This window comes from Pholcus phalangioides, unplaced genomic scaffold (assembly GCF_987345545.1).
Source record: "Pholcus phalangioides strain wild (caught in Gottingen) unplaced genomic scaffold, Ppha-v1.0 ptg000007l_1, whole genome shotgun sequence".
NCBI lineage: Eukaryota > Metazoa > Arthropoda > Arachnida > Araneae > Pholcidae > Pholcus > Pholcus phalangioides.
Window position 1 is genome coordinate 53,853,485 of NW_028301600.1, and position 22,747 is coordinate 53,876,231.

Below are 22,747 nucleotides of genomic sequence, written 5' to 3' on the forward strand. Positions count from 1 at the left end.
ACTTCAGCATTCATGAAAATTCCGAAATACGCAATGAAAGAAGTAATCCTAAAATTATTGAAATTCAGAATTGATAAGAATTCAGAACTAATGAAAGAAATAATTGGAAATCAATGAAATAAATAGTTCCACATAAAAATTTGGAAGAGTAAAAAATTCAAAGTTAATGAAGGAAATAATTTCAGTATTGATCAAAATTTAGAATTTATTAAAGCAATTCCATTTCGGAATTTATGAATGCAACAATTTCGGAATTTGTGAATGCAACAATTTCGGAATTTGTGAATGCAACAATTTCGGAATTTGTGAATGCAACAATTTCGGAATTTGTGAATGCAACAATTTCGGAATTTATGAATGCAACAATTTCGGAATTTATGAATGCAGCAATTTTAGAATTAGTTAAAGCTTTCAATAATTTGGGCCCTGTTTCCTGATTCGAGCCCCTTTAACCCACCTATCAAGATCCCAATGACTAGAGACACAACTAGAAACAAAAATGCATTTAGTTCCCCAGGGGCAAGCATCCATGTTTGTGCCCCCCCCCCTTCTATGGTTGTGGAGGCGTCTACCGGTGGTCGGATGAACATAGGACGGATTTGGCACCCGAGGCATCAAACACTTCTGCCCGCAAGGGTGGCTTTGTTTCGTTTTATCCAAACCAGCTCAAGCAGTTATTTTCTCGTCTTTCATTTGTAATAAGCTGCTTAAACAGCGTTGACCAAAATTAAAATTGTGGACGCGAGGAATGAAAAGTAAATTTCTATACCAGAGCTGAAGAATTGGTTCCGAAAAGAAACCAGCGAGAACACTACTTCTAGCTGGAAAAAAGCCAAAATTCCCCCTTTTTAAATCCTTATCTTGCTTTTCGATATTTAGAACGCAGAACGTACACAATTTTTATCACCTTACATTTATATTAACCACTTTACGATCAAGGACGTAATTTTGCGTCGAAACGCAAGTGGAATAAATTCAAACAAGTTTCTCTGTTTTCTTTTCTCCCACTCCATCACCACGAAACTTTGTTGCAACCCTATGAAAAAAAGTAGTTCTTTTTACCTCCGTGATGAGGAGGTAAAAAGCTTCTACAATAATGTAGGTTCTACTATATACATGTATGGTACATAAGAGGGGAAAGAGAAAAGGTAGGTGAAGATGAAAAGAGAAATATGCATCATACCTACTCTCTCGTATCTGTAAATATTACAGATAAGAGAGAGAGTATAGTAATATAATGTTTCCTTTCATTTGTTTTTTTTTCTTATTTTCTACCTTTTTTCTTCCTTTTTCTAGCATGCCATAACGTTAGAACAAGGTTATTATATTTATCGCCGATTCGTCAAACGGAGATCATCCAAACCTTTTGCCAATCACTTGTAAGCGAAGCGGTTAAAAATATGTAAAATCACTGTCTGTGCCAGTGAAGTTGAAAAATTTAAAAATTAAAGTATTTCTGAAAAAAAAAGTAAAAAAAGAAAAGAATAACCCCAAGACTTACTTTGAAAGTTGCACAAATGTCTATCAATGAACCGAATGTCGTCTCGTAATATTCTTGAAGTCTTGAATAATCTGTTGTAACTTTTGCTTCTTCAATATCTTCCCTAATTGAAGAATATCAGTTTAAAAGTCATAAAACTGAAACAAAAAATTCTATACTTTTGAAATGGAAGTGTCAATTTACCTGAGTTGACGGACAGTCATGTCTTTCGTTGGGTATAGAATGAGATTTGGTTCCATATCCTCCAGCATTAAAGTTTTACCCTCGTTCGAAGAAGCCGAGCTTCGCGTCAGAGAGTTTCTGCTTTCAGTAGGAACGTAAGCTTGCTGTCGAGTATCACTACGTATCGTAACTAGTTGTCCTTCGCCAGCTTGACTAATTGGTGGTAAGGAGACATAGACCGGGCTGGAATCAGGTGAAGATGGTGGAAGAAGCAGTCCAGTGATGTATGTGTGAATGACACCTAATGTGTCTGTTATAAGAGGACCGAACCCTGTGACTTGGACTATTTGGCGGCTTCCAGAATCCTTCTGAAACAAACGTATAGTCAATTTCGGCTTTCGCTTTTTTTACACACTGCATTATGAATATTTACACGCTTTTTTACATATTAACATAAGGAAAATGAGATATTACTTACTACTATATTGAGAAAAATATATTGGCTTATTTCTATGTATTCTTTTTTTAACATCAAATGATTTTAACAGCCGAGTGATCAGTGCACCAATTAAAAGTTTGAGTGATCAGGCAAGATCAGGCAAGAGAGTCCTTGCATTGAGTTCAGGCAAGGCTGTCTTATTGGATGTCATTCCAGCCTTTCTGAATGGAATCCAAATTGTAAATCTTGGTGTGTATTGGATTTCGACTCTTAACCCCCTTACAAACAAGGGAAAAATATTAACTTTTTGGTGCATTTTTCTGAAAAATGTATCCCTGCGTTACAAATCCAGGTTAATGGGGCAAGAGCCTGTAGGGTAATGGTGCGCTAAAAAGGTCTCGATGTTATTAGTACGTAGCGCAACAAATTAAATGAAAATTTAAATTTATTTGATACATGTTTGATTACGCTTTTTACAGGTCAATTATATCAATTCTTTTTAATGTGAACTAGTTATGCACATTTTTAGGTTTGTGTTGCTGTATATTGGGTGAAATGACGAGCAGATTTTTATGGGTATGCTTATAAATTTTCATACACCATCCATCATGGTGAACTCTTTCTGCTTAGGTCCTGGTTTAGAGCCTCATCAGCCTCTCTTGAGGTTATGTTCTCATAACATAACATAAGCAAATCTCTCTTATATTATGGTACCAAATTTTAACAAAGTATTGAATGCATTTGATTAAAATTTATTTAATAACATATGGAGGGCTCAGAAGCCAATCAGTGTAAGTCAATTTTCCGAAATTGTCTTTCGTACTGCAAGTACCTCTTCATTGTTAGAACTTTCAGTTGCCAAAGCATTCAAGTCGTTATCTTCATATTGCAGCAGCAGATAGCGGCACTTATACTGCCTAGGATTCTTTACTTTCACTGATTGGCTTCTGAGCCCCCCATATTTGGGTGTTTATAAATCAACTGACACTACTCAAACGTATGTAGTGCCTATTCTGATGGAGGTATTTTGATGAAACTTGGTATATAGGATATATAAATCATGGGAAAAATAAAAATTTAGTCAAAAAATTAGTTCAAGTTTTGACCGCCAGGTAAAAAAAAAGTGGCGCTCTTTTATCACAGTTATCTTTTTATCTTTTTCCCATGACGCAGATAGCTTATATACCAAGTTTGAATGAAATGCAACCACAACAACGGGCGCTACATAGGTCGAAGTAGTGGTGTCAATTTAATTATACTGGCACCACTACTCGAAAATTCGGCACCATTTCTCTACTACCCTTTTTAAATGTCGGAACCCCCTACATTACAGAGCTCCCAATTCCCTGGAACCATACCCTCAGCAACACTACTGTAAATCTGTGCAACGGATTCATCAGTAATTCATTAGAACATCCTCTAAGGACCCGAGAAAAAATATCATCTGGTCTTAGTGCTTTGCTTGCACCAACATTCTTTGGACGTTTTAGGACTTGAATTTCGTTGAAGATTTTATGACCCCATTACGCATCCGTACTTTGAATATCGCATTCACTAACAGAAAGCACTACACATGTGTGCCTATATTGGCCTCTACCTATCTCTTTTAATAAGGTAGACTTTCTTCCGATTTTCAGCAGGGGCATACGAAAAACTGTTTCATTGAGAAATCAACTTTACAAAATATCAGGGCTTGTCAATGCTAAAATAAGAGACCATTAAGAATGCGAGATATCTCGTCAATGCCACTTAAAGGGTAAAACTGAGCTAAATCTGGAATTGAAGAAAGCGAATACCGATCGAGCCATGAAAGGAAGAAAAGGGATGATTGCATTGAAAAAGCCCTGAAATCACAGGAAAAGCTTTCAAAACACCATCGAAAAAAACCTATTTTCTCAAAAAGTTTCACCATACAACGAGAAGTCCATCTGATCAGTCTATGAGCAATCCTAAGATGATGATTGGGTTGAGTGGGGAATATGGTAAGGATTGGTAGAGAGAGCAGGAGGAATGTTCTAGTTATGAAGGTCTAAAGAGGTATTCGTTTACGACTGCTCTTAAATCTTTGGGCGCATACTCCTGGCCACACACACTGCGTACTTTTACAAGACGGGGCCGGAAAGAGTACGCATTCACCATTTTTTAAAGAAAATTTATAACTCTCATTCGTTTATAAAACTACCGCTTTCATTTCTTGCAAATTATTCCTGATTAATGAAAGTTGTTTTATTATTTGTTTTTGAGAAATTATCTCTTCATGTTTCGTTTCTATGATCGAATAACTACTAGGTACATAATCATACCCACTTTTCTCCTATAATACAAGTTTCATTCAATTTTTTTAATCATTACTATTTTTCTGTATTGGTTAATTAATATCTAATTTCACTTAATGATTAGATTCTCCGGAAGAAGGAACAACATGAAATGTTCGTCATAATGAACTGCATCGTGAAATGTTTTTATGTTGTGAAGGATGATACATTCAATCGTTATACTCGTGAATCCATACTTCAATTACATATAAATCTAGGACGTGAAAGGGCGTGGCATCTCCTCACAGTGGATGTACAAGACCAGAGCATTCACAAATGCCTTCGTCGAGGGTTGTTCGATACCGGCGAATATATCCATTATATATGTTTTGGTCATAATGGGAACTCGATGCGCTTGTTTTCTGTTTGACATTCCATTTTTTCGACTCTATCGAACGACCTACATCATGGTATGAACCCGCTTCCGGAATTTATTCTCCAGAGGTTCGTTAACCTCCTGAAGTTCATGCAATTATCAAGAATATTGTTCGAATTATCGCAAGCTTTATCCAGGGACGGGCTTAAGTATTTTGCTGCTCTCTGAAACGGAGTTTTCCAATCCTCTCAGTGTCTACGAATACCCTAGTGCATACCAGGTTTACATTGCTACTAGAATGACTATCAACCTATTATTTCATGGTCATAAAAAATCCATTAGACAGTAAATTTGGTCGATAGTGCCCGCTGCCCAGCGAAAACAATTGCAAGTATTCCCCCATGCAACCAACGGTTGGGGCTGTCAGTGCTAGAGAACCGATTATCTACCTAGAGCCGCAACTATAGACACGCTTTCAGCTGGGTGAGCATAAATTATGTCTCACACATGCAATTTTAAAAGAAGAATTGAGCGTCCTCTGGTCCACTAGCCGGGGCACCAGATCCACCTGCGCTCTTCACTTGGTTTGTGCAGGGCAGGGGGGGGGGAGGTTCTGTCAAAACTGTAGGTCAGAGGGTTCGATGTCTGAATTTTAGAGGACTTGAGCAAAATTTAAAGCTATTGCTTTGTTAAGTCAAAATGTAAATTAAAGCAATTTTTTAAAGTCAAAATGTAAATTAAAGCAATTTTCTAAAGTCAAAATGTAAATTAAAGCAATTTTTTAAAGTCAAAATGTAATCAAATCATTTTTATCTTGTTTTGTGGCTCCTAAAATTTAGCGACCCGGTACAACCACGCCCTTTGCACCTGCCAAAGTTCGGCCCTGGCTTCATCGCGGCTTTAAAAGTTAATTAGTTAATTTTTGCCTTTTGGGGCTAATTTGAAACCGTGGTCTACTCTAACTTTTTTTTCCTTACAGGGCATTTGATAAGTTTTTATGATGATTTTTTAATTTATTTCTTTTTATGGAGTTAAAAAAATTTCTTATTTGTGAATATTGTCGAATATTTTATCCGTAACATTATAAAGTTTTAAATATAAAAAAAAGACCTTAAAATGTAAGCAAAACGCAAAAAAATTAATTTTGTTCAAATTTTAGTATTTCCTAGTTCGGGAATGTGAAAATTAAGTGCAGCTTTTAGGAAGAACGTGACATGTATATAAAACGCCGTGGCATTGCTGCAAAACTATTTCTTCTCCAGTCATTTTTCTGGATTCGGCTTATTTACCGGAAATCACGGCAATTCTTTCCTAAGAAATGCTTGTCAATTCAGCAAGTTTTTAATAAATCGGTAAATTCAATACAAATACAAATACAACACCACAACAGGCAAAGTGTCCAGCGAGGTGGCTGAGAAAAAGATGCCCATAAAAATATGGATGTCATATATTTCAAAAATATAGCAACCCAATTAAAAATGCAATTAATAAAAATTATAAACAATGTATACACATGATACAATGCCCATAAAGAATATTATGGTTATCTTGTTCTAAGTATGGATAGCTTCTCGATTTACCCCAACTTTGTTTGATAACTAATTTTTTTCCACTTCATGATCTGAGTAAATTAAGATTTGCAGGTTGGCTTCTATTACATCGACCAATTTCAAATTGAAGTTGGAAAAAAATATTAACTATGCTAACTTTTATGTGCTTAAAGGTTTTATTTTACTTTCCTAAAATAGCAATTTTTTCCCAACATTTACAACATTAAGAAAAAAAAAATGTTAAGTAAAATATATAGCATATGCAAAATTAAACAAAGCGTATAAAAATTTAAAAAAAATCAAAAAACGAATATGGTCTATGATTTCTCAGACGTTGGGATTTATGATCATATCAACAATGATCTTCCTCAACACTCAGATTGCTCATTAGTTCCGCAGGGAAGAGACATCAAAAACTACGCCAGGTTCAAGGATAGCTTGAAGAGAGAGAGAGACAGATAGATTTCCAAGTATAAACTCCTCCGGGTTTTTTTATTTGTTTTTATTTATTCTAATTATTTATTTTAATACTTTGCTTTTATTTTGAACAATATTTTCACGTTGAATTATGAAACGATATTGCGTGTTTCGTTTGTCCATGCATAATAGAAAATAAGTTCTATAGGTTGACGTCAAAAGGTGCGTCATTCAAAGGTGATTCCCCAAGAAATTGATTTTATCGAACGCTCGTTCGGAAGGAACTTTTTCGAAAATGAAAAGCCAATAAAACAGTTGACGAGGTCAAACTCTGACTTTTTGGTGGGTGACGCCAAATGGTTACGACGTGTGTCCTTTGCATGATAAATGAGGTTTAAATGAGTTTTCAGGTTGGTTTATTCTAATGGCAATTTTCAAAGGTACAGAATGCGAATGAGTTTTGGAAGAGATAGAATTTTTCCCTGTCAACGGGCATTGAACTTGTATGTGTACAGTATATTTTTATTACCACAAGAATAAGAGTTTAGAACTTCATCGCTACAATGGTTTGTATATCTACAAGTTAAGGAAAGTATAATGCCACCTAACCACGGCTGCAACTACAGTAGATACTTTGTTACATTGGGCAAGAATGAATTTTGGCTCCCCAATGTAATGTAGAAGGAGCAGTGTTAAAGGATTAATTCGGTGCCCCTAATAGTGCAGCGCCCGGGGCACCTGACCCCGCCGGCTCCTTCCTGCTTGCGGCCCTGTGCATTATGACATTATACTTTAACACACCCGTTCGATGGTTTGACACGAAAGAATCGAAAAATTGTCTTGGATTCTCTCTCTCCTATAGCACATGCGTTAGTAATCATTATTAAACAAATATGTGTGCATTTGTGAATTCATTCATTATAATACGTATTTACCTAAAATTATGTACGAGTTGAATGGTGTCACTATCCCGGATGCAACTAGAGTCACCGATTTGGGAATTCTCATTGACGAGCGACTTAAGTTTTCTGAACATTGTTCAGCGGTTGTCAAAAAATCGAATAGAATGCTTGGTCTCATTTTCAAAAAGGTCTCTTCGCGTTCTCCTAAAGTCATTCTTCCGCTTTTTCGAGGCTTAGTTCGTCCTGGACTGGAGTATGCTGTAAGGTTTTGGAGACCATACCTACAGAGGGACATAGACTTGGTTGAAGGGGTGCAGAGAAGAGCTACGCGTGTCCTTATTGGCACACGGGGCTTGAGGTATGAAGAGAGACTTCATTTTTTGAATATGTTTACATTGGATGAACGCAGGTGTCGAGGAGATATGATCGAAGTGTTCAAAATTTTCAATGGGATGGATAGGATGGACCATGAACTTTTAGTACACCGCCAATCGACTGCTTTTACAAGGGGACACCAGTATCGATTGGTGAGGGACAATGCAAGGTTATGGTGTCGCAGGGAATTTTTCTCCAATAGGGTTGTTAATAAATGGAATAGCTTACCCCCGGAGGTAGTAAATTGTAACACAATTGACACGTTTAAAAAGAAATACGATAAACATGTTGGGGTAAATCGAGAAGCTATCCATTCTTAGAATAAGACAACCATAAGTATTCTTTATGGGCATTGTATAATATTTTATCATGTGTATATATTGTTTGTAATTTGTGTTAATTGCATTTTTAATTGGGTTGCTGTATTTTTGAAACACATGACAACCATATTTTTATGGGCATCTTTTTATCAGCCACCTCGTCGGGCATTTTGCCTGTTGTGGCGTTGTATTTGTATTTGTATTTGTATGTTCATATTACATGTCATTCTCAACAAATGTATTTAAGGTAAATATAGTGGAACGCCGGTTATACGACGTTAAAGAACCATGGTCAAAACATCGCATAACTGAAACTTCTTTGGAAATCGTTTTCCCTTCATAGATCTCAAAAAAATAAAATAAATAAAACAGTAATTCAAAAGTTTTCATTTCATTTCAAATTTTGTTGTATAAAAATCATAATTGTGCACAAAATAAGAGCAAAATTTAATTTTTTTAAAACATATCAGCAAAATTACATGAAGGACTATGATTGATCGTTATTTAAATTTCGAGTGCTCTTATAAGCCATTCATTTCAAAGTTAAAAAATAGCAACGTAATTTTAAACTTTTTAAAAGTTGTTATCGTTATTTGTTTTGCTGTTTGATTTCTATATCAAAGTAAAGGCGGATTGTGCATCGAGTTCAGTTCTTTAAAAGTTTCCGCGAAAAGAAGTATCCGATACTGTACTTGTTTCCTATTAGCAAATCTGCAACATCTCGAATGATTTCAATAGATTTTTCTATCCTCCAGGGATAATTCTGTGAAAATTATAAAATATTATGAAAGGACATATGGGGTCGCATTTCAAACAATTTAAATCCGTTTCTTTGAGACTCATCATAACTGCCGAATTCTCAGAAATAAATTGGCATGTAAGTATCTACTGTAAAATATCCACGACCGGCTCAATGCTTATTTTTGTATCTGTCCAAAATAACCTTAAAGTTTATGGCTTTTGCGATGTCACTATGCATGACAAACTACTTTAGCGACGCGTTTTCACAATGTATAAAAATTACGGGGATTTTTTGATGGATGAAAGCGATTTTTTTCCCAAAAATTTGGAGTTCGAGTCAAAGTGCGAACGTCGAATAATTGAGGTTAAGCGTCGACTAAATGAAAATTTCAACATTAAAATGTATAGGAATGAATAGCGACTGAAGCCAAATTTCGTGCAAATGTTATAGTCGTGAAATTGATGGACCTATATTTAAACGAGATTCCATTGTAGCATATACTCACTCCCCAATGCCAGTCAATATAGAGTAACATTCCTTCGCGCTGGGTATAATAGACATTGAATATGAACCGTGCAATGTCGCAACAATATATTAAATTGGTGGTTATGCTCTTGAGCATAACCATTCAACAGAGACTGTCGTTACTCTTGGCTCACCACGGTTAACTGTTGATATACTGACTATGGTATTACTGCTTGATATTTGCTCCTAGCCTGTGGAACAACGAATGACTTTCATTAAATGTATCTTGCAAAAACAGTTTGTTTTAATCTCTTCTCTTGTCTACCGAAAACTCTGTATAATTACTCATTACTTTGACACTCAGAAATCATAAACGAATAAGGCAAATATACGGAAAATACAAAACTCCTAATGCATTTCGACACACAGTGGGTGTCGTCTTCAGAGGAAAAATATTTAACCACTAATTTTGCTGACCGACACTCCCACTTGGGTTGGATACTTAATATTAACTCTCAATTGCTCAGCGGAAAAAAAGTACCCTGACCACGACGTTTGAAGTGACTGGACGAGTATGGCATCTGAGGTATCTGAACATGGTATCTGAGTTACTGGGAGAGCATGTGCGATAGTGTGATAATAATCCATGCTTTTAGTTTAATTCTTCAAGGGAAAGAAAAACCACTCAGAAAACACCAACGAATAAGGCAAATATAAGGCAAACTTCTTTCTGACCACGACGTTTGAAGTAAACAGACGTAGCCACTTTTTTTTCCCGCTGAGCAACCGAGAGTTAATATTTGGTATCCAACCCTAGTTGGACAACATGATTAGTGGTCATATATTTTAAGGCGACACCACTGTGTATCGAAATGCATTAGCAGTTTTGTATTTTCCGTATATTTGCCTTATTCGTTGGTGGTTTCTGACTACTATTGGGCAAAGTTTATCTACTCTTCCATATTTACAGGATAGTCACAAATTTCGTTTTCATTGTTAACTGCACTGTTTTTCTTCACATGATTCAATGATTCATGATACATGAACTGATTTCACATGATTAAATAAAGAAAAATTAAGTGGCCCCGTAACCTTTAATATTAAAAAATAGTTCGATGAGTCAAAGTTATTCACCAGCCACTGCATATTCGACTAATCGAGGTTTTACTGTTCGACTTCTCAGAACTTCTTGCGGATCCTGGAGGTTTGGGAGAATTGCTTTTGGAAAGCGCAGTTTTAGAGAAAATGTAAGATTTTTATTTTCTTTTATTTGTTTTAGCGTCAAGTGACGAGATGGAGCTATAAGTCAAGTCATACGCGGCGGTGATGAAAAAGAGAAACTTCATTACTTGAATTCATATATTTTTTAACACTATGTTCAAACCATGCATGTTTTTTTTCAGCTATCAACTCCGCAGTCTAAAAAACAACTAACTTGGACAATTAAATAGTATAATCACATCATGAATATCGCTCACAGAGACAGCGAAAGACTTGAAGCTAACTTCATAAGATATTTAATATCTGAATATTCTAAGTTGTGTTTACTACAGCAATTCGAAATATGATATTAGCAAATCCATTCGTTAAAGTAGTGTTCCCCAAAGTGGGAATGGTCCGGGGGGGGGCCGATAATGATTTCTGGGGGAGGCATGATGATGATGATGATTACGTCCGTTCATATATACGCATATACATTGGATCAGTTGGCTCCGCTTTGAGACTGGAGGGAGGCAATGCCCCCCATGCCTCCTCCGTATCTCCACCCATGAAAGGGGCGATAGAAGGTACAAGAATAACATAGGATCCTATGGGTTGGCTTGATTTGGTAGGGCGATGAGGGAAAATAAATTTTTTCTCTCATCGTAAGAAAAAACGATGGAGCAAAAAGTTTGAGGAACTCTGTGTTAAAGCTTACTTTTGGCAAACGACTTGATTAACTCGTATATATTTCACATTTTTAACTGGGTATGATCCGCATCGTGAACTTCAATTTCACAAACTCTAAAAAGAATGCTTGAAGCTTAAAATATAAAATTTAATTTTATGGACAAATTTTGTAATACATTATACTAATTAAAACTATTTGATAATAATTTCAAATACACTGACGTTACAAAAATCAGCTTTATCAGTGAAATGGTAAATCAATAAGAGAGAATCACTATTGCAGAACCTTTAGTTTGAATTAACTTGAAATTGAAAACTAAAAATTTTTTGACTGTTTTCATAATTGTATATTACAGTCGTAATTGTATTACATCAGAGAAAATTAACTGAAATATGAACACATTTTGAGTAATATGGCATAAACATTTATTTGTAAGTTATGGAAGAACATTGTTACGAAATATTTGGATAACGAAGAAAGCTTTACAAGAAGTTAATGTTTCTAAACAACGCAGAGTTAACTTCGAAACACATTTTTAGTTAAAAATGTCACAGAAATTTGTTACCCAAGCAATTTGTTTTGATGATTTATAAATTTTCTATTTTTTTTCCTATTCATAATTGAGCAGAAATTTCAAATGACTCAGACTTCATTTATAGCTAATAGATGGAATGTGTTATAGATAAAAGTGAAATGGATCAACTAAATCAAAGTAAATGAAACAATTATAATTTGAATTTCTAGACACATATGCAACAGTAATTCATTCCATTGAAATACTCATGGTTCGTTATTACATGTGTTATGAGACGAATTTAAATGATCTCGGTAAACGCTCGTTTTATTGTACGCATTCTGCATACGAAACATCAACAAATAGAGCAATTATAATAAAAAAAAAGACGAATACTTACGTTGTCGACTAATTGAGGTAATCTTACTGGATCGTCGGAGCCCCTCCTCCTCAGCGATGGATCTGTGTTTGCGGCCCGGTTGTAGAAACTGCCACAGAAGGGGCACATAGTCCTCGCTCGAGACGGTACCATGCTGATCCGGCATGATGGACAAGTGACGGATGGGTTATCCGTTGACCCACCGTCTTCCGCGTATTCCATTCTATTCCAGAGCATTTAAGCACTGGTCAAAGAATTCCAAACGTAAGACTGAAATGACAGTACTTTTTTTCTCAAAACTATGGTCGGACCTGAAGGCACAACTGAATCGATTGGTTACGGTTTTCGGGTATTCCGACCTTCGGCACAATACGTCGCCGTAGCAACACAGGTCCCAAACAAAATCTGCGTGGCAGTATGGATTCACTTGAAAGACTTTGGCTATGGATGCATCTTTTTCTTCGAAAAAAAAACAAAACAAAAACAATTATACATACTACTATACTTCATCTTTCTTTCACTTTAGCGGTCTCTGCGTGTAACACATTTTGGTGCTTGTCGCGTCTTGTAATTTGTCTTTAGATTGATAACGATTTATTGGTTCCTTAACAACTCGCGGTGTTTGTGGGCGGGGGAGGGGGGGGGGTGTTGATGGTTCTCACAAGCTCATTTTGGCTTCAAACGCAGTCAGTGAAGCAACAAGGTAAATGCCACGAAGTAAGTATCAAAATATAAATCTGAAAGGAAAATCTTTCTGAAAATAGAAACAATAGTGGTCATAAAACAGCCACCCACAACCATCATTCGAACGTCAGGACGTTTAATATAGGTACGTTGAACGATCTAACTTATACAAATGATTGAGCGATTTCTCTCGCATTTCCATCGAAAGATTGAAATTCCATTCTCTACATCTCTCTGTCATTGATTACCAATGATTAAATACATTTAATTAGAATCTTCACAATAATAAGAAAATCTGAAAACAAAACCAAACAAATAAAAATAATCATGGGTTGTATTCATCTTCACGTATTGTACACGTATTGCTTTGAAAGTACGTGCAATGCGCTCACAGTTTTACGGGAAACTAAAGTATATAATCTATTAGATATTGAATATTCATTTTAGTAAAAGTTTCTTGATGGGCACATAATCAAAGCACTCAATTCTTTTCTTTGTATTAATATTTGTTTCTTTAATTAATTATTTTGTTTTTCTTTCGTGATATATGCTTTTATATTGGGTTGCTGTATTTTGGTTATATTTGGCATCCATATTTCTTATGGACATCTTTTTTCAGCCAAGTTGGGCAAGTTGTGTGTTGTGGCCATTGCGTTTGTATATTTGTATTTATTAATACTACAGTATCAGTAAATTATACAAGTAGTGTTCTTCATTTGGTGTACGGGTCATCCATCTATACCCAAGAGCAGGGCTTCCTGAAACCTCAGGCTGACTCATTCGCCATCTTTGAGCGAAAGTGTGTGACGTCAGTATTATTGATATAGCCAATCACTTTTCCCTATCTTGTCGTTTTTGGTTTGACGTCTTTTTAAACTCAACATTTAATTCTGTAAGAAGGGGGGATGATTCAATAATGCGTCAATAAAACGCAGGGGAATTACATAAGACAACCTCCCACATTGAGTGTTGTCAACATACACTCTCACACACATTTCTCCTCAGGCCGAACACATACTGGGGGACATACGAGAGAGAGGAGAGACATAATAATAAGAAGAAATATACACTAGAACAGAAAAGCGAAAGTTGACATCAACTCCATCTTGTGTCAGGAGCAGGAGATAAAAAGTTAGACGTTTCCAACGTCACATGAGCCCCGTTCACATGTGCAAGATTGGGGATCGCTTTGGTGATAATTACCGACACGGCAACTTTTTTCAACTCGTAGGGAAAAAAAAAGATGGGATAGAAGTTCATCAAAAAAGCCCATCTTCCTTGGGGTGGATTAGTGGTCGACACCGAACTTCTCATATAATCCTTTGCGCCGCGAAAACTACTGTAAGCTCCTTCGTCAGCCATCTTGAATCAACCACTTCCGTTAGAAGAGGGGGATTATCGGCATAAACTAAACGTCATGTGAATGGTTTGTAGCGAAAATCCCCGTTACCGGGAACTTCCCGGGATGTTTTATTGCACATGTGAACGGGGCTTTAGAGTGACAAAACCAGTTTTTTTGCTGTAAGATGGAGGAAGATTGGCTTGCCTTCCTTTCTAGGTGCCTTTTTCATTCAAATAAGAAATAGAAAGTTATTTGTAGTCTTTTTTCTTCACACAAGAACCGTTATTATTTTACAGCTCAGCAAAGCCGGGTCGCTTATAAACAAGCCCTACATTCGTAGCTACATTATAGAAATTTAGCGCATGGTGACTGGCCGAAATAAGGAATGAACCATTACGTCACTCAGTGAAATATTTGCTGGTGACGTTTAACAATAGATATACTTAATTGTGATTGAATCCGACGTCCGCAGTTGGAGCACATAGGCGGAGATAGACCGTGAAAGTTTGTGGGGGCCACGATGATGATTGCTGATTGTGCATGATGATGATAATGTCAATTCATATATGTGCATATACATTAGATCAGTAGGCTTCACCTTTGATGCTGGGGGGGGGGGAACAATGCCCCATGCCCCCCCCCCCCTATCTATGCCCATGTTGGGGCAATGGTTACGGCACGGAAAACACGTACCGAAGGTTTTGTGTTCGATTCCCTGCCAAACCCATCTGAGGTTTTTCCATCTTTGCTGTCATTTATTGATTTACTAAAAAATGCTTTCATTTTTTTTTCTGATGTAATCAAATGCGGTTCAGGTGCATCAAGATGACAACAACGGCTCGCGAAGCGAGCGCGCAGCTATCAATTACTGATTTACTAAAAAATGCTTTCATTTTTCGTTAATGAACTTCAAAATTCAGTTTCGCCAAAAACTCTGCCCCCTGTAACGTTTTATCTTTAATGCTCGTAGTAACCGATCAGCGGCGTGATAATGCCTCTTGTGTTACTAAGAATGTAGGGACTATAATTACGCAGTCGGGCCGGGTTCTAACCCACTGCACCAAAACCGGTTTTTGACGGCAAAATCACCTGAACCTCACCTCATAAACAGGGTTTTGACTGGCTCGCCGAAGCTGCGGGTGTGGAACCAGATTAAAGCACCTTATATTTATCATTTGAGTGGATGTTAAACCGAAAAAAAGTTGCTGTGTAAACGTTCTCTTTCTTTTGGCGGATTTTTTATCAGCTAGGAAATCATATTTTCTTATCAAAACCAATGGAAATACGCATACTTTTTTCGGAAATATTTCATGCAAACTGCCTATGTAAATATAATTTAAAAAAAGTTACCATCGGCAAACAATGACTTTCATAAAAATTATATTCCAGTTTCTGAAGGAAACTGAATAGTACTTTTTATGCAAATAATTTTTTAATTCCAATCCAGTAATTAGACGAAATCGGATAAAACCATTCGTTCAAATGAGCCAGTAAGTTCTTTATCAAGATAAATTTATTTCACTTGTGTTAGAAAAAACATTGTCAACATGTTTCATACCAAATATATATACTGCATATAAATCGATCCTGATACCGTTTTGGATCCAGAAAGAAATGTCACACTTAACTGCACCACCGATACCACAAACGCTTCGATGGCCGCGAAGGTCACTTTCGTGGGCTATTGCGCGTATTTATCGCGACATGAAAGATTTGCAAGGCAATAATAATAACTGATTGAACGTATAGATTGACTGCTTCATGTGATTCCATACGTCGACTTCAAAGTTATAAATTCAGAGTTCGATTACTTACAGATCAAAAGCATTAATCAAGATTTTATTTGATCCGTTATACATTTATAATAAAATGCTATTATTTGATTCAACGGAAAATGTAAATCCATGTGGCAAATGTGTGCTTATGTAGATATTTCTTTTAATTTTAGCCTAGCCTATCAAGAGGAAATCTTTTGTTTCACGGAAGATATATATCTAGAATAATTTTATTTTCAAGAGATAACGTAATCTTATGTAAAAATTAATGCGTACGTTGAAAATCGATTTTCAATTACCGTAAACTGGCATACAAATACAAATACAACGCCACAACAGGCAAATTGCCCAACGAGGTGGCTGACTTAAGAACATCATGGATCCCCGAGCCCTACCTAATACTGCTACACCACACATGCATGACTTCGGTACAGATTTTGGACATTCTTTGTGTTATTTTGTGAACTATATATATAATATTTTTTACTAAAAGTTGCACCACTTGAAAGAAGTTTTTAGATATTTGTTTATGCAAGGATAGTTATTTTGTAACTTACTATAATGGAGAAAATGAATGCAAAGTCGTACCCAAGTCATCCCACCTTGAAGGGATGACTACTCTATTGCCTTGATATTTCTGTTTTCGAAGCGTATCTCACTCAATTGGAAATAATTAGAGACAAATAAAAAAAAGTGCATAAATACATAAATTTTGTATTACAAAAATATAAATACAGGAAATTATTTTTTATGTCTACAATGTAAATCTGCATAGTCGAAGACGTCTGTTTTGGGGTTAATCCTTAAATGTGGTGTCAATCTCTTAAATTAATTAAAAAGTTAATCTGATCTTCTGTTTAATTTCTATAGGGCCTGGAGCCTAACATTTCTTTACATGTTTGTGTGACATCTGTATAACTTCTTCACCAAACACCAACTCTGGCTATATCGCTATATTGCAATTTACTGCCATTAACGAGATGGCTTGGAAATGAAGCATTTGTATAACTGTGTGTGTGTCTGTAACGAATATAAAATATTGTCCTCAAATTACTACGCAAATATTAAACATTTCACTAATAAAATAACGGGTGTTTAACAAAATTATTTAAGTAGATTAATTATCATCCACAGTTAGAAGAATAAGCGTACTTGCTAAAGCGAACTTCTATCAAGACTAAGTTGTAACTACTAAGCACTGTAAACAAAATTTTGCAATGTTTTTCATGAAACCTTGAAACACAGATTATGATAAAAGTAGGTGGGGGAAAAACAGGATACTCTTATGACAGATTTAGGCACCATTTTTAATCATGGAGGTTCACTCTGGCGGCTGGCCATGACATGTCAGCCTCTCTATTTCATTTACAATGGCTATGGCCGAGGGTCCCATAAGGGTTGTGCTGATAGGGCTCCCGCCGTGGGGCCCGGGAGCAATTACCATCATTTTTTTGTTTTTTCATGCTAGAAATTCAGTGCAGAAGGATCCGTGAAAAGTTTGGGTGGTGGGCCACAAAAGATCCCAGTTCCTGCTCCTGGATGTGGGGCCATAGCTATGACGTCATCTAAAATAAGAAATTAGAGTATGTACCCAAAGCACCCTGCCAGTCACAAGTCACTCTATTTAACGTAATTCAAATAAAACAAATAAATAGATATAAAATAGAATTTGAACTATTGCATTATATATAACAACGATATCAATTTTTTTTCTCGAGTTCATTTGCTTTACGAAAATCTTAAATTATCCACAAATAGACTAAAAAACTGAAAAGAAAAGTACAGACTAATATCGTCTGAATACGTGGCTGATGAACTTTGTACAAACCGAGGAACATGATTTTTTAAAATATCACCAAGGAAACACACTCGGTAGACACCGGAATAGAAGTTTTAACAAGTGGGAAAATCATATCAGCTTGTCAATGATCCCAAGAATCAATTTTCAAAGGTCAAAACGTTGAAGTTATACAAATTAGAATGACGGATGAATGGATTCTTGCTAAAGGAACATATATAATTCTCCCTTTCTTATTTTCCGTAATTCAATCAAAAGAATGAAATAGTTTTCTAATAAAGTATATTTCAGATAAAGATAAACTGGTTTTGAAATATTTGTGTATAAGAAGTTTATGGCTTCAAATGAATTATGCTTAATAATTTTGATGTGAATACGACTTTTAAATCAGCTATCAGACTAAATCTATGAGTTATACTACTGAAGTAGTAGACAAATATTTCAAACGTGCATATTTCGAGAATTATATAAAAATACATATATAGTAAACTTCTCTTAACGATACTCCTCAGATGCGGTCACCCCTCGTTTATGGCCAAATAATAATTTCGCTTTGTATAATCAAACCCCTGATTAACGGTCACTCCACTTTTGCGGACTATTTTTTTTTGTCCCGCCGGTGACCGCAAAAGGGTTTTACTATAGGTTTTACAGTATCACACACCGCATTTTTGTTGTCTACGGATAGATCTTATTGAGACGAACAAAAATATACCATACCGGTGTTAATGCGTCTTCCACTTTGGCTACAGACGTTTGATATACAGAGTGATCCAAAAGTGACGCAATGAAATATTTAATTTCTCAAATCCTACTGATTATTATATGCACGAAATATTCGACCCCTCAAACAAATTTTAAGTAACTGCACGTTATTTGAAAAATTTCTGTAATTGAAAGTATGTTTCTAAAGTCAAGGGCTACAGAGATATCCACTGTGCAAACAATTTGGGGCACCCTGTATAGAAGCCAATGGTGTTTATGAATAGATCTCGTTGAGACAAACCCAGTGGTGCATTTCCTAATGAAATTCTTTTTACGTTATACCTCAATAATATTGGATAGAGGCTTACATGCAAATAGATCTTATTGAGACAAATCAGGACTATATAGCAAAGGCGGTTTCATCCTTTTGAAGTTGCGCTTGACGTCTTGCCTCAGTGGGCGTGATCTCAGAGCTGCTGTGTGACGTCATTACTCTGATATGTTTATGCATGTGCTGTATTCACATGGGTTATTTTACATTTGAGTTGCTTATTTCACTGTTTTGAGAAGGGCTGGTCCGATTAATCGATCACTTGTTAATCGCAGTTAAAAATTTCAGTTGAGTTAATCGACTCAATCAATCCGATTAAAATTTTCATTGAAAGTATGTAAATTAACTTTACTTACTTGACAAAACCTATTAGATATCTTAAGTTGATGTTCTTTTTCATAATATTTCAGGTAAGTGTCCATATTTAAATATTCTTGAATCAATAATTTCATCAAATTTTTTGGGATTAGGAAATCCCAGAGTTGATTCAACGCATTTTGGGGAGGATTTCAGTTCCAAACCGAGTTTGGTTGGAGTTTTAAAAAAAACTCAAAAAATATATTGTCTTTCCGCTGTGAACATCAGTTTTGGCGTTCGGGAAACATGTCCTCCCCACTTCCAGTACCATTTGGGAGCGAAACCCCCCCCTCTTAGATATTTCCTACAGTTTCTAAAAGAAACAAGCTCAGAAGAAGCTCAGAAAAGAGATCGAAGAAGCTCAGAAATCAGTGACTAACCTGATTTTCTAAAAAAAAACACGATAAGATCCGAGTTAAGAAATTCCAGAGTATATTAAATTGCTTCATGCGGGTGGCCAGAATTTATTAATTTATTCCTATATTTGTTTACATGCAGAAAATAGGTGCTTGAAGGGAATGAAATATATATTTTATAGCATCAATTAATATTATATAGTCAAAAATATACTATATACGTTTGTTATGAATGGTAAACGTGCGTTCAAAAATATTCGATTAAAATTCCATTATTTTATTTTTTTATTTTTATTCAAGCATGAAAGGTACATATACAACTGAAAGAGTTATACCCAAGGAGCCATGAAAGGCTCATACTGGATATTTAATACACAGACAAATCGACTAACGTAAAGTATAAGCCGATTAATCGATTAAAACTTTTTGATTGACGAGTTAAAAATTTTAATCGATTCCCAGCCCCAGTTTTTAGTTTCAGTTAATGCACGTTTGATATTTCGGTAATTCATTTTGCTGATTCTTACGGTAATTGGTGAGTTGTTGTGCTATTGTCAGGACTGTCTTGACGCATGAGTCCACCAGGGTCCGCTAAAGATGTTCATGAAGAATGATATCCAATCACAAAATACAAGTACACCACTTTCTGGAAAGGATATACTTCCATGCCAATATGTCTAGTAGGAGCGAATTACTGGAAGTAAAGGGGAAACGGTGAATAAACGTCCCGCATTTTACGCGACAGAACCGTCATTTTCCATTGCATTTTTGAGGAGGGCATCTCCCCCTCCCCCCCGGATCCAACCTGCTTCTGGCCCGTAAACGGTTTCTATACCACGCATGTGGTAATAACGAAGTCAACGCTTCTGAAAATCACTAAAATCAAAAGGTAACTGAAAATTATCAGAATGTTAAAAAACAGAATTGAAATCTGTCTCAAGTTGGCTTCTAAACAACCCAATAAAATTTAATTAACGTATTCTTAGTGGAAGGAACTTCATAAAAAAAATAAAATAAAGAAAGAAATTTCTTGATTTGAATTATTAAATGGTTGAAGGAAGCAAACCAAAATGAATATATGCAGATACTAATGCAATAATCAAAAAGATAATTTTGGGAATAATTCAGTAAAATAGTCAGTACAATGATTGCAAACTATTGTAATTAACAAGGTAGTACAGCGGGCTTTCTCGGTTCTGCCAGAGCATTGACATCACGCATTACGTCAGCTGGTACTGATCCCGACGCGTCATATGAGAAAGCTCTTATTACATAGCCCTGTACACAAATGAGGTGTCAATACGTTTTCTGCTTTGGATACCAGATTTACGATTCACTTTTGTGACGAATCATTTAACGCTGTTTCTCAGGAACTATATATAAGATAAAGATGAATCTCACATTGTGACACAAATCCCGCGATACCTAATTTGTATGAACACACTTCTTCAGTTTTATTTATCACACCTAATACGTCGTATTGAACTGTAACTAAGTTTAAAAAAACGTATTCACGTTTAAACTGGCGGCCGTGTGGCTGATACAGCCTCTATCCATTTTTTTAAAGGTGGTTCATCACTTTTGGGATTAGAAGAAAGGAAGAACCGGAACACAAAGTGAAAATAAAATTTTATCAAATTGAAATAACACTCTTTAGTTATACCATGCGAAAAATATGAGCCTCGCGCCTCAACAATAAACATACATACCATACAGTACATCGACACGGCCACTCAGTCATAACGTTTCGGAGCTCCCTCTCCTACATTGATTTAAGTAAATTTACAGTTGAAAAAATTTAGAAAAAAATATGGCCAATTTCTAAGTCTTTAGGCTGGAATCTAATCAGCCACTCAGTGGGAGGAGGGGAGCATGCATAAAGATATTGCAGAGGGCCACAAAATGCCAAAGCCCATTCGTAGTTATAATACCATTGGTTTGTTTTTCAGTTACTTATTACCTAAAAACGAACTTTCATAGCATAATAACACATAACACCATTGCTGCTATGGTAATCTTGTAAGGGTAGTGAGAGCTCGGACTCAGCCACTTGTTGAAATACTGTGTGAGAGAGAGAGAGAGAGAGAGAGAGATTTTGTGTGATATTCACATTTATTAATTTCCACGTACCAAAAACAATCAATGAGACGCAGTTGAGCCTAAAAAACACCGATATGCTATATTTGTGACCAGTTTTAGAAAAAGGTGTACTTGCTCTGAGGTCAGGAAATAAAAAAAAGGAATAAGGGAATTTGAAGCCATGGTAACTTGTTCGTATGTGTAGATGTCCAAACAATTGCTGCATTGATGAAATAAAAATAAAATAACGAGGTTTCCAAATGTGGTTTTTCCGTGTTATTTTTTTACGTGTCTATAGAATAGGTCTCAGTGTTTTACTTCCTCAATACTGACGGGGTTTGCGACATTTATCGACAGGTAAAAAAAATAATGAAGCCAATTCTCTAAATGACCAAAACAAACGATGGCACCAAAGACCCAAAAAGCCATTTTTTTACATTGCCTTAGCATAAATAAATAAAAAGAGGAAAGTTATCGTCACAAGGAACGGAATAAGAAGGATCGATTCCACGTTCGTATTTCGGAAAAAATATAATCTGACAGGTAACAATTTAATCTTCATGACACGCACCACTTGATGTAGAAAATTTTTTTTTTTTTTTCAGTTTTTAAATAGAAATGAATGACTTGACAATGTTTACATCTTTTTTTCTTTTCCTCTGAGTTATAAAAACCAATGAAAAAATAAATAATTTTTGAAAGAAAAACTGACATTGTGTGTACATAGAAATAAGGTTTGTATATTTTCGATTATACTCAACTTATATTATTATTATAAAATAAAGGTTACGTAAATAGAGACTTTGAAGAAAATTTCCTGATTAAAGGTGATTTGTATAACTTTACGAAGATTAAGAGAAAACAATAGCTATATATATAATGAAGTTATTATACATGTAAATGGCTTACAATAACAGACGTGTTCAGAAAGGAATGCAATTTTAATTGAGGGAAAAATCGAAAAACTATCTATTCTTATATGTGTTACTGCTAAAGCTCCAAATTGACCATTTCGCGAATTGGCCGGCCTAC

The 22,747-nt window shown here is 35.7% G+C and overlaps 1 protein-coding gene across 1 annotated transcript in view; it reads right to left on the bottom strand.

Moving 5' to 3' along the window:
- The window catches only part of LOC149085493 (putative E3 ubiquitin-protein ligase HECTD2), a 35,898-nt gene extending 23,305 nt beyond the window's left edge, over positions 1-12,593 (bottom strand). Inside the window, exons 1-3 of the mRNA XM_089233957.1 lie at positions 12,310-12,593; positions 1,685-2,031; positions 1,502-1,604 (exon numbers count right to left, since the gene is read on the bottom strand). Coding sequence (XP_089090083.1) covers positions 1,502-1,604; positions 1,685-2,031; positions 12,310-12,525 — 666 coding nt within the window. The 5' untranslated portion in view covers positions 12,526-12,593. The remainder of the gene's footprint in view (positions 1-1,501; positions 1,605-1,684; positions 2,032-12,309) is intronic.
- Positions 12,594-22,747: the final 10,154 nt, after the last annotated feature.